The sequence below is a fragment of the Trypanosoma cruzi genome, genomic scaffold (genome assembly GCF_000209065.1).
Source record: "Trypanosoma cruzi strain CL Brener 1047053517147 genomic scaffold, whole genome shotgun sequence".
In the NCBI taxonomy this organism is placed as follows: Eukaryota; Euglenozoa; class Kinetoplastea; order Trypanosomatida; family Trypanosomatidae; genus Trypanosoma; species Trypanosoma cruzi.
Window position 1 is genome coordinate 2,852 of NW_001849487.1, and position 12,196 is coordinate 15,047.

Here is a 12,196-nt window from a genome sequence, read left to right on the forward strand (position 1 = left end):
GCCACATCATCTTCAAGACGAGCGGCATAATTCATTCTCTCCCCCTGTGGCATATCCTCCCAACCATGACGGCTGGCATGCGTGGACGTGAACCTACCCGAGCCACTGACGTCGAGGGTGCTGATGTGTGGTGAGATGTCGGGTTCCTCGCGAGACATACCCACAAGCGCACGGCTGCCAGACACATCTTCCGGCAACGCCTGTGAGAGTCCAAGACGCCCCAAGTTGTCGGTCGCTGCAAGGCCCCTCACGCCTATTGGAGTGGCGAGGCGCGGCGTCAACGGCGGGGGCGTTGCGTGGGCAAAGGTGGCACCACCCGAACGTCGACTTCGTGCATTCCTGAGAGAAAAGCCATCAGGCGGCGGGGTCCACGTTCTCGTGAAGAAGCCCGGGTAACGACGGGCATCGTTCGCATTAAACATTGGCAGTTGATCCCCCAAGCCGCTGGTCCCCTTCGGTCTGACTGCTTGCTGATGACACTCGTGTCTTCTCCACGAGGTGTCCTCGCTCCACCCCCACCCCCTCTCCTGTGCCTCTTTTCTCTGTCGTTTCCTTCTCCCCCTCTGTTCTGTCTTCACTCCCGCTCGTCTCGGCGTTCCGCAAGCGGCGCTTTCAGCTAACTTCGCCTTTGCTTGTTTGCCTCTCTGTCCGTGTGTGGCGGCGGTGCTGTGGCCGCCCTCCCGTCCTTTCCTTCGTAGGTACTCTTCTCCTGCCCGATCCACGGAGCAAAAAAATGACTTAATTCTCCTAGCTGCCTTCTTCCTCCCCGGCAGGTGTGTGTGCGCGCAAGAAACAGCAGAAAGAAAGAAAGGTGAAAAAAAGTAAAACGCTCAACGTGTTGTTGCTGTTGTTTATTTTGATGGGCGCCTCGCCCCCATTCCCTGCGGGTGTACGCCACCCACCGGCCACCCCGCACTTTTGCCCCCGTCGCCGTCCATGCCGCAAGTGGGCGGTGGACTCCTCGTGGGTCACAATAAAAATACCGCGAACACTCCGTTGCAACACGCGTGGAGGAGAGAAAAGAAGGGCCGTGAAGCGCTATTCCTCCTCCATGCGTGCTTCCTCGCAATGTCCAACAAAAGAAACAAAGAAACACATTTAAAAAAACAAAAAAAAAATATTGCTTTTCCATCTATTTGTCTTCCTTTCTTTTGATGGAAATCGGTCGATGCCGCAAAACTTTTCTTCTTCGTTTGAAAAATTTGATGTCAATGTGACTGTAAATCTGTATTTGCGTGCGCCATGGGACTGCTAAATTGGTGTGTTATGCTCAACAATCATGACATCGCCATCCTTCATGATGTGTTTGGCGTCCACAAACGCCATTTGCATCTCCGCCGCTTCAAGGTTCGGTTTGGACAAAAATTCACTGTACGGCATCACCCTGGCGCGCCGAAAGTACTTCTCCATGTCCGAGTGAATCTCCCCACTTGCCTCCTTTGCCGTGGCGCCTACTTTGGTGGTCCACCCGTGCGCCATGAGTGGTCCTACCGTAAAAAAAGACTGCAGTCGCAACAGGCGGTACGCATTTCGCAGCAACACTTCACCCCGCGGCAAGTCAATACCATACTCCTGCAGGAACATCAGCCGTTCGTCCCGCGAGGCCAACTGAGAGGTTTGCTCTTCCAAAGAAGCGGACACACGACATGTTCGTTCGGTACCAAATTTCTCTTCGACTTCCGCAGCAAATTTGTTTCCCGTCACCACACTTGCTTCATCCATATTGAGCACAAACAGCATTGGTTTCGCAGAGAGCAACTGATACTGCTGCAGCCACTGCCGTTCCTCCTCTGTTTTCAGCTTCATGTATGAGACAGGCATGCCGTCCTGCAGCCACGACACAACACGTTGACAAAATTCCAACGCCGCATCACCCGCCCTTCGTGTTTTACGGTTTTTGTGGAGTAACTTCTCCATCGCCTCCAGGTCGGCAAGCACAAGCTCATTCACAATGATGCTGATGTCATCCAGCGGTGTTGGGGCGTCAAAGCCGTCCTTGGCACTCTCAAAGCAGCGCACCATATGCAGCAGAATTGTGCATGGTCGAATGTCGGCAAGAAATTTGTTTCCAAGACCGGCCCCTTTGGAAGCGCCCTCAATGAGACCGGCGACGTCCGCGAGATCAATTTCCACATCCACAATCCTCTGCGCCCCTGCGAAGGCGGCGAGTCGGCGGAGTCGATCGTCCACAACTGGCACCCTCGCCAGGTTTGCGTTAATCGTGCAGAATGGGAAGTTGCCCGTTTTCGCCTGTTGACTGCAAGTGAGGGCGTTGAAGAGTGTAGACTTCCCAACATTTGGGAGACCAATAATGCCGGCACCGCGGCGTCGCAAGAGGAGCAGGCACGCATGGAGCATAACGCAACCACGTCCAAGGCCTCTCTCTGCGTGTGTCTCGCTCACTCTATTCTTTTGTTTTTGCATGTATGTATGTGTGTGCATCACATCCAGCATCGTGGTGGCGATGACAGGAGAGGGAAAAAAAAAGTATACACAAAGACAGGGAAAAAAAAAAAAAAAAAATAGAAAGTAAACGAGGGTGTAAAGAACATACCTCATGTATTACACGCATGCATGCACACAACACGGCAGATGCGCTAAACGCTACCGCTTCGCCACACACACACACACACACACCGGCATCTGAGCTTTAAACGCATGCACACACAACAGGAAAAATCAAAAGAAAAGAAAATTACATATAAAAAAAAAAAAAAAAAAAGCAAAAATAGAATGCAAACAATGAGAAAATGGATATAACAAAAAAAAAAAAAAAAAAAAAAAGGTCGACGTTGTCTGTCATCGTCCATCATCCCTCTTTCCTGTTTGTCGTAAGCACTTTTATCCTGTTTTTGTTGCTGTTTTTCTTTCTTCCTTCTTTTTTTCATTTCTCTCTCTCTCTCTGCACATACAGCAGACAACACCACCACCACCACCAGTTTTCAAGTCCTGTGTAGCGCTCTCTCCTCTCCCAATTTCACGTCCTCGAATTCATTTTACTCCTCTAAGCCTCTTTTCTTCTTCTTGTTGTTGTGCGCAACTGCACGCATCCCTCCCACAGCCGCCCACTCACACACACACACACACACACACACACTCACTCACCGCTGACCGCGTAAAATTATATATTGATGCATGTCACTTTTATAAATAAAGGTGCAGATATTGTTATCTAATTCTCCCTTAGCGTGAATGTTGTGCTGGTCTGAAGAAAGCGTGGACGGTCCCTTTCTTTCTCTCTCTCTCTCCTTCCCTCCCTCCTCCTCCTGTTGTTTCCTTTTCGTTGTTGATATTTCCATCAATCCATATATCCTTTAGCATATACTATGCATACTGGCTTGTTGCCTTGGCTGCACGTCTCATTCGAGCGCAAGGATGAGGTCGTCCGGCTCCTCACCATCATGCGCCACCTCTTCCAAAGGACTCTGCAGCAAAGTCTTATTCCACAGACGAACATCCTTGTCGATCTTTAGTGATCGCCGGTAAGTCTGCCACGCCTCTGCCTCCCCAACGCTGCAACTGCGCCCAAGCCACAAAAACACACGATGACGCCATGACGTCGTGGCGGCGGCGGCGGTGGCAGGAACCACAACCGCGTAGCAACCATCCGGCTCCATGTCTGCAACGTCTAATATGTCCGTAAGCGGAGGACCGGTAAAAGGATAGGCGTATATCTCCACTTCACCTCCCAAGGAGTTGGAACGCGCTGTCGACGGTATTGAGGATTTCGTCTTGCGTGGCAATGAAGTCTTCGCACTTGCAGCAGCCGACTTTGTTGTTGTTGTTGCTGGTGTTACCAACGGCGGTGTAGGTAACGGCTGCACCAATGGCAGCAAATCCATCGCCGCAGTGTTGGCGGCAGCGACACGTGAGGAAGGTGCAGCTATTGAAAAACTCGTATGAGCAGTGAGGGGGGTATTATTTGTGGTATTGGTGGGGTTAGCAGCATTCACAACAACAGAACTTGTCCCGGCATTATTCCTGCCACTACCACCTTTATATGACGACAACCGTGGTGTGCTAGCAGAAGATACTAATTTGGAGAGACGTCTTCGTTCCTCCTCTCGCATGCGCTTACGGCTTTGAGACGTTAAATTTACACGTTGTTCCTCCGCAAGATAAGTGGAAAGTCGAAAAACCAAATCATCACGGGCAAGCAATTTGTTCCAGCACTGCACCTGTCCCTGCACCACATTTGGATATCGAGTCCCACCGGATGCCCGACGCGTTTGACTAAATACGCCTTCGTTAATGACACGACCCAAATCCCTCAATTCCCACAAGCACTGCGTTGGCTGCTCAGCCGGTGGCATAGGGGTAAACGTGATCACTTCTCCCTTGTTATTTGTACTTCGCTTCTTCTGTCCTTGGTAAAAGCTGTACTTAATGAAGGCGTCCCAGTCCAGTCTGGCTTCCTGCCATACGATCGCGTCGCAGTCCGAGCCAGCAAAGAAGTACGATTTTATTGGCATCGCACGATCTTCACTCCGTGAGCCGCGGTCTCCCAGTAGGATACCATAACTCAGTCTTGGGTCCACCGTGTAGCTCTCATCGGTTCCGTGAACAACATGCACAAACGGATTGACGATCTGTGAGTCGTCATCTTGGCTCCTCTGGGACCCACGGAACGCCAATGCAAGACGGAATGAGAAGGGAAAAAGGTACTCCATGTACGGGACATATGCATATATCTTGTTAAAGACAGGAGTGGACAACTGATTCTCCCATAACAGCAAATTCACGTAAAATCCGGTGTTTGGGCTACACACTTGACGTTTTGAACGAACAAATTCAAATGCCCTGTCATAGCAAATACCCTGGTGCCACATGACGTAGGCAATGACAAATGAACAAGAACGGGATACACCCTGGTGGCAATGAATAAATGTCTTTCCCCCCTTTAACCGTGCTTCCTCAACAAAGCGGATAACAACGGGAAAAAGTGAGAAAATAGGTTCATCCGGGGAGTCGCTTAGATAAAGTCCTAGATACCGAAAGATATCACTATGGAGATTTCCCATAGAAAAAGCAACGGTGTTTACAACATTGGTAATGCCTTTTGCTAAAAGTTGGTTGCGGTCTCCTGCGGCCTCCTCACCGCCCACAAATAGCCATGGGAGTACCTCGGTGGCCTCCGGTGCCGCAGCCCTCAACTTCTTCACCCGCTCCTCTGTCATGCGAATCTCATCATTCTCAAGACTCAACTCTGTGGCGCACCGCCTATTCAGTGTTTCGTTTAGGTGTAAATTGGCAATGACGGGCAATAACGTCGAGCCTACGGTGGCAGTCGTTGTCCGGGTGGAGGTGGCATTCGATACCGATGAGGCTCCCTCGAGTTGCGTCAACCGTGGTGTTTGTGCAGTGGACTGTCGCGGGGCATTCAGCGGCATATCCACCGCCCTCTGCCGTGCCGCTTCTGCCGCAAAACGTAGGCGGGGTATCTCCAATACAGGAGGTCCCTGCGCGCTGGATGGAGACGCAACACCGGCCCGAGATTGCATAGTTGCCTGCTGGTAAATGGAAGAGGAGTTGTTCGTGGCGGTGGTGTTGAACATCCCACGTGGTGTGCTGTCACGTGACAGATTCCCGCGCGCAGAAAACGGTGTCGGCAAAATCGTCGGAAACGATGTCTTACATCGAATATTATGCAAAATGCGAAAAATGGCATTCTTCGGGCACTCCTCCATGATGCGTGGACTACGGTGTGAAAAGGAACGATCGCCCACAATCTCTCCAATAGGCATACATGAGAGGGAAGCTAATTTTGCATCCGACATCCCCTGCGAGGGCTTGTAGTTAAAAAATAAGCGCCGGACCACCTCATCACTCTCCATAAGAGACTGTTCAATACGTAATGCGTGAAGCAACGCAACAGATGCCACCAGTTGATCCGCCTTGTTTCCAGTAAGAATATGAACGCTAAAGCGAAAGTCCAATCCACCCATGCCTGAAGACGCGGTAAAACCATACGAATTATCACCGGCACCCACACCAGCATTTTCCAAGCCAGTCGATGGTGAAGCAGAAAATGAAGGCTTGTCAATATTTGTCGCGAACGCCGTTGCACGACCTCTTGGTGTAAACATATCCGTAAGTACACGTGCCCACAAAAGTGTCTCTTCATTGCTGCATTGGATTCCATCCGACTCCCTATGGGGCCGCTCCCCACCTCGCGTGCCAACGGTATCATGACAATTCGAGTCACTCGCCGCGGGTGGTGTGCACTGCACATGCAATAGCACATACACCGCGGATTCCGTCAACTTAATTTTTGCCTGTGCAAGGTCCAACGGCTGTAAATAAACCTGCGAAGAATCCATCCGTTTCACGGCATCGCCTGTTGCTGCGCCCTGACGAAACATGAACGCCTTCAAGTTGTGCTGGTACCGCGTGAAGTTCTCAATGACGGTCTCCGGTAGCAACTCCATAAGACGTGCCGGGGCCGCCTGGCGTGAGAGCAGAATTTCCTCCAGTGTGAAGGGCACAGCATCCGTGCAAGCGACATTCCCCATATTTACAGCCAGCCAACTCTGCCTTTTTTCCCTCCCCCCCGCTTCTCTAATTGAAGCCGCCACACGCAGAAAAAAAAAATAAAAATAATAATAATAAATAATAATAATAACAATCAACGCCCACACAAACACACACACACACACACACACAAAAAAAAAAAAAAAAGAGAGAGAAAGACACACACAGGGAAATATTTTTTTTCAAAAAAATAAAATAAAATAAAAATTCTTCTCACCAATCAAAAACCAAAGAAAAAAAAAAAATTTCCTTTTCTTTTTGTTTCTTTTTTCCTTCTTGTGGTTGCTGCTCTTATAATTTGTATTGGCTGGCGGTCCCCTCTCTTCCTCCTGATTTTTCACAAAATAATTGAACTTTCCCTCTCCTAATGCACACTCTTTGTATGTGTGTATGTGTGGTGCAGGGACCAACCAACCAAAAAGACACACGCACAAAGAAGAAAGAGAGAAAAGGAAAGAAAGAGAGAGAGGCAAAGAAATGATATCTTCAGTGCAGCTAAAAAAGAAAGTGAAAAGAAAGGAAAAAAAAAAAAAAAAAAAAAATAGGGGTTCGAGAACTTCCAATGAAAGACGTCATTAGATACATCTGCAGAGGATGAGACGCAAATGTTTCCTTTCAGTAAAAACATATATATATATATATATATAATCTCCTCTTCTAAATTACATGCGACAAAAGTTGTTGTGCCCCTCACCCCACCCCTTTTTTTCTTTTGCCCTTTTCATTCTTCACATCCATCCAGCGCATGCATACATACACACGCATAGGAAGACACATGAATGGCCCATCGCACACACAGGCGTTTCCCCACACCCTCAAATCTTTGCAGCACACACACACACACACACACACACACACACACAAGGTCCATGCAGCACGCAGAATTCCCTATGTACATACATCTGTGACCATTACCTGTGCAGACATAGATACCACCATCCTTCTCGGGAATTCTGTTTGTTTGTTTTTTATTGTTGCTGTTGTTGTTGTTGTTGCTTATTTTCCCCCATTTCCATAAGAAGAAAGGATGTATTCGTGTCTTTTTTCCTTCTTGTCTCTCTCTCTCACTCTCTCTCTCTCTCTCTCGGTGTGTGTGTGTGTGTGTGTGTGTGCATAAATAAATTTTTTTTTTTTACTTCGTGTTCTTACCACTCCCGTCACGTTCTTTTTCCTTTTCTTCGTTGCTTTCACCGCCCATTCCCTTCATTTATTCTTCCCCAATACACGCGGCATGCATACACGTCCAAGTGGATAAAATAATGCGACAAGTACAATAACAGCGCATGGAAAGAACAATAAAGAAAAACCCGTTCGTTGGGTAAAAAAAAAAGATATTGACGGCGGTCACAAAAACTAGACGAAAGCACCCCAGAGGGATGAAAGACCAAAGAATACACAGAAGCAAAGGCAAAAAGAGGGGGAGAAGACAAAAAAAAAAAAAAAAGAGTTTGTCTCACACACGACTAAAGAGCCTCCTCGTGCGGCACAACGTAGTTGATGGGAAATAGCCCTGTACGTTGGTTGCATACACCCTTAAACCAGCCCTCCTCCTGGGCTCGGTTTACACACACAATCAAATCCCCTTCTCCAAAGGTTAACTCGTCTGGTGCACGAGCCTTGTATGCGTACAAAGCCCTCATGACGGTTCCTTCCAACCGCGGCTGCCGTAATGAAGCGTTAATGGTAAGAGTCCCACCAGTCGTATCCCATGCAGCCGCAAGCGATGACCCTCGCGCTATTTCTGATGTAGTGAACCCCGTTGCAGACGTCCTCGTTGTGCTTTGTGCCCCTGCATAAGCGGAAACAGCAGCATCATGCGAAGTGGTTGCCGCAATCGGCGGAATGCGTTCAACCTCATCGGATCGTTTCTGTAATAATGAGTTCACACGTCTCTGAAGTGCCGTGTAATCTTTCTTTGCAATGGAAGGGAGTCGTAGTTGTTGTTGGGCTAAACGCTCCTTATTTTCGCTGTCAATGGTGGAGCGAAGTTCGGCTAATTTCATCAACTCCTCCATTCGGACCTTTTCATCGTATGATATGGAAGGAGTCATAAATTCGCGATAGTCAAGAATTGTACTGCAGCGATTTAGGTTAATCTTCTCCACGATATCGCGTGGGTGAACATATTCCACTGCAGCAAACTGCAGTGAACGTAATGTGGGCTCAATCGCCTTCTCTGCCTTTTCTAACTTGTGTCGAATAAACAGCACCTCCTGCGACACCTCACGTCGCTTAAGTAGGAGATTGTTATTCAACTCAGCGTATCGCTTGGCATTTGTCTCAAGTCGGTCTGAGAGCATCTCCTTCTTCATCTCGTTGCTCTCAATCTCCTTTTCAATCTGCTCCAACCGTCTCTCCTTACGATAAAGGTAGCGACTGGCCGCAATGTAGTAGTCAGAGAAGCGTTTAAAATGATGCTGCTGCACAAGACGTAACATCTCACTCAATGCATTCTGCTGCTTGTCGTATTTGCTAGTGATGCTGTCGCACCCGTCTAATACAAAATTATTAAGCGCCGTGGCAAGTTCTTTGGCCGCCAAGGAGTTGTTAATCATGCCTTGGAGTCTCTGTGCATGTTCCGCGGCAGCCTTGATAAAAGACTCATGTCCACTGCGTCGCCCGGCCTCATGCTCCTCCATCTGCAGCCGGCGATCAATCTCCCTTCGACGCTGCCGGGCGAGTGTTGTCAACTCCGTCTGACACCGACGTAGTTCCTCATAAAGTTCAAAGATCCGATTCCACACACTCTGCTGCTTCTCTTTGTTTTTCTGCAGGAATTCTTCGGAGAGGTTGCGATCCGCCTCATACCGTTTCCGTTGATGGGAGTCATCGTTGTTGTAGTTCTCAATCTGTTCCTTAATCTTCATAAGGTCCTCCTCGCATGCCTCTATTTGCCGATACTTCCCCTCAATGACAGCAGAGATGTCCTTGTCAGCCATACGAAAAATGGCCCAACGACGACGACGATCGCTGTCGCGCGAATCGGTATAATAATTTGTGATGATGGGGTACTGATCCGTAATGAGAGTCAAGATACGCTCATAGATCTCCAGCTGACGACGTGAGATGTCCTCTGCGAGTCCCATTTCACCATTTGCAATACTCGCCTCCAGCAGCTGCTCGCACTGGTCGATGTCCGGTGAGAGGTCCTCAATGGCGTTTTGAAACTCCGTGAGGTCCCCAAACACCCCACGTGTGTTGCCGTCATCGCGAAGTTTTGTCTTGAGCGCGTTATTAATGAAAAGTAACTCACGGGATTCAAACACAACATTCTTCAGCTCGCTCTCACACTCCTCAATAAAGCGTCTTTGCTTTGGGGAAATAAAGGCCTGAACCTTAAGCTGCTGCAAGGAGGATATGAGGCTGACAAGCTCGGGGAGAGTAGGGTGCTGCTCCATATTCTTCCCGGCGACAATAAGCCGCTTCTCACTCATGTGTAGATTGCAGTGCTGAATGATGGTCTTGCTGCACCAGTAGCTGCCGGACTCCACGGCAACGCTCTGCTGCAGCTCCGACAGCAGCTGCTCGCACGACTCAAACTGGAGATCCAACTGGGCAATCGTCGCGTCCAGCCACTGGAGGAACTTCTGCTGAAACGACTCATCGGAGACAACCCCCTCCAGCTTGTCCTCCTCCTGTACATAGATGCGCTTGTTGCGCTGAAAAAGCGTGGCTGCCGCGGCTGCCATTGTCCCCCTCTCTCCTTCTCTCTCTCTTTTCCACCCCCTTTTTTTTTTTTTTTTTTTGCTTTTCAATTCTCAGCCTCCGCCTCCTCCTTCCTCCCGATGCCTCGATGATGTTCCCTGAAGACAAAAAATGACGCCTGACAAAAAAAAAAGGATTTTTAACAGGAAATTACGACAAGACACACAAAAGACGGTGGAAGCTCTTTGTTCCGTCCTTGCTGGCTATTCAATAAACATCACACATTGTGGGAGAGAATTTGAAAAAAGAAAAAAAAAGAAGAAGAAGAAAAAGAGGCAAATAAGACCGCACATAAATAAAAACAAAAGAAATGTAAACAAACAATATGTCTGTCTTCACAACCACCACCACCTCCTCCTCCTTCTCCTCAAAATTTTTTCCTCACGTTCTTAACGACATTTTGATGAGAATACACATGCATACACACACAGAGAGCAAAAAAAAAAAATAATAATAATTTGGATAATACAATTGTGCAAAATGCCAGGCTATTGTGACGGAAGATACTGTCGTAGAAACGAGTCCTTCCACTTGGCATACTCCAACAGCTCCTCTTCACCCGCCAAATCATCCAGACGGTCGCCGTCATCATCATCGCCGTCCTTTTCCTTCTCATATTTTTGAAAAAAGTTGGTTTGTGTTTTATGTGAAATGTTGTCCGCAGCTGCTGATGAATACATACATGCATTGGTGACACGAGTGGTGGTATCGCTGGATTTAGAGTCAACGCGGCCCACAGGAAACAGAGAAGAGAAATTAATGGGATGCGTCGCAGTGTGCTGAGAGTCCATAACGCCATCCATGTAAGCTGGCGGCGCAGCATTCATCATAGAAGCATCCTGACGACAAGAGTAATCATCATCATCATCATCTCCAATAATAATATTATTATTATTATTATTATTCCCAATGTTCTGAGAATCATGTCCACTTGGAAGCACCCCAAATGAGGCGTTCTGCTTCTCTGCAAGATTGGGTTGCAATCGCAACTTCTTGTCTCGCCGTAGCGTTTCTTCCAACTCCCACAAATGACATTTTAACGCGCCCTCGCGTTTCTTCAAGATCCGAATAGATGAAATAACTGTGTCATACATTGTTTTGGCGTTCCCCAGCAACAGACGACCGGGCCCACCTGCAGTCCTATCGGCATCGGCATTCTTCGGTACTTCATCGTCCAGTAAAAGCAGCAACACATCGCCCAGCACCCGTTCAATCAACGCCCCGTCATTCCCCACCGTCCGCCACGGGACCTTCCCATCATACTGTTGCGATGGGGACAACGGCGCCGTCCCTTCCAAAGATGTTGGGCGCGGCGAGTGTAACAAACTCCTGCAAGTATTTCTCGTGCGTTCAACGGCGGAGTGTGACGTGTGACGCTTCTTCCCATTGCCGCGCAACTCTCGCAATGTGGAGTGCCTCCCACAGCTGCACTGCTCCCGCTGCCCCTGTTGTTTCTGGCGTCTTGGTTGCAGGTGCCCTCCATAAACACAATATAACGACGGCGATGAAAGTGATGATGTTGACAACAACGGCGTTGTATGGGTGTGTCCGTTCTTCGTGTTTCCCGTTCTGCAGTGCCTGGAAGCGGCCCTCCCACGTTCCTCCTGCGTATTCATCAGTTGTCGCTGAAGATGGGAAATGCATTTCTTCTGCTGACCCCGCTGCTTTTGCAAGAGACGGACAGTCGCACGCAGTGTTTCCGCGTCAGCCGCGACAACGTCAAGCTGCGCGACGGCGCGTTGCAGAAGATGACGATAGAGCCGCACGGGATTCCGCGATCCGCGCTCCAACTGCGCAAAAAGGGCCTCCGCATGATGGGTGGCATTATTCCCTAGCATCCCTCCGTATCTATGTGTTTGTGTGTGCGCGTGTGTGGGCTGCTGACACGGTGCGCCCCTCTTTACTCCCTCTCTTTCTCTCTCTCTTTAACGGTGTCGCCACCGTCCCCAAGCACTCAATC

General features: G+C 48.9%; 5 protein-coding genes across 5 annotated transcripts, besides 25 other annotated features; all 5 read right to left on the reverse strand.

Moving 5' to 3' along the window:
* On the reverse strand, window positions 1-422 carry Tc00.1047053509099.5 (NUP-1 protein, putative; the record flags this gene model as incomplete). Its single annotated transcript, XM_810996.1, has 1 exon — window positions 1-422. A coding segment is annotated over one exon (422 nt), but the record flags the coding sequence as incomplete, so codon positions are not given.
* Window positions 1-4,998: a sequence feature (heterozygous, Esmeraldo-like haplotype).
* On the reverse strand, window positions 1,252-2,358 carry Tc00.1047053509099.10 (GTP-binding protein, putative; the record flags this gene model as incomplete). The annotated part of the gene is made up of 1 exon (XM_810979.1): window positions 1,252-2,358. The coding sequence occupies one exon, from the start codon at window positions 2,356-2,358 to the stop codon at window positions 1,252-1,254; it is 1,107 nt and encodes a 368-aa protein (XP_816072.1).
* Window positions 2,479-2,534: a sequence feature (A-rich).
* Window positions 2,617-2,637: a microsatellite.
* Window positions 2,704-2,784: a sequence feature (A-rich).
* Window positions 2,839-2,904: a sequence feature (CT-rich).
* Window positions 3,067-3,105: a microsatellite.
* Window positions 3,225-3,282: a sequence feature (CT-rich).
* Window positions 3,360-6,512, reverse strand: Tc00.1047053509099.20 (hypothetical protein, conserved; the record flags this gene model as incomplete). The annotated part of the gene is made up of 1 exon (XM_810980.1): window positions 3,360-6,512. One exon carries the CDS (start codon window positions 6,510-6,512, stop codon window positions 3,360-3,362), a length of 3,153 nt encoding a protein of 1,050 aa, XP_816073.1.
* Window positions 4,999-5,069: a sequence feature (haploid, non-Esmeraldo-like haplotype).
* Window positions 5,070-9,945: a sequence feature (haploid, Esmeraldo-like haplotype).
* Window positions 6,590-6,626: a microsatellite.
* Window positions 6,634-6,663: a microsatellite.
* Window positions 6,702-6,740: a sequence feature (AT_rich).
* Window positions 6,969-7,009: a repeat region.
* Window positions 7,029-7,073: a sequence feature (A-rich).
* Window positions 7,158-7,178: a microsatellite.
* Window positions 7,361-7,394: a microsatellite.
* Window positions 7,500-7,526: a microsatellite.
* Window positions 7,586-7,617: a microsatellite.
* Window positions 7,619-7,643: a microsatellite.
* Window positions 7,645-7,666: a sequence feature (AT_rich).
* Window positions 7,995-10,220, reverse strand: Tc00.1047053509099.30 (paraflagellar rod protein, putative; the record flags this gene model as incomplete). The annotated part of the gene is made up of 1 exon (XM_810981.1): window positions 7,995-10,220. One exon carries the CDS (start codon window positions 10,218-10,220, stop codon window positions 7,995-7,997), a length of 2,226 nt encoding a protein of 741 aa, XP_816074.1.
* Window positions 9,946-12,196: part of a sequence feature (heterozygous, Esmeraldo-like haplotype) that runs on past the window's edge.
* Window positions 10,223-10,277: a repeat region.
* Window positions 10,478-10,560: a sequence feature (A-rich).
* Window positions 10,673-10,696: a sequence feature (AT_rich).
* On the reverse strand, window positions 10,725-12,074 carry Tc00.1047053509099.40 (hypothetical protein, conserved; the record flags this gene model as incomplete). The annotated part of the gene is made up of 1 exon (XM_810982.1): window positions 10,725-12,074. The coding sequence occupies one exon, from the start codon at window positions 12,072-12,074 to the stop codon at window positions 10,725-10,727; it is 1,350 nt and encodes a 449-aa protein (XP_816075.1).
* Window positions 11,120-11,141: a microsatellite.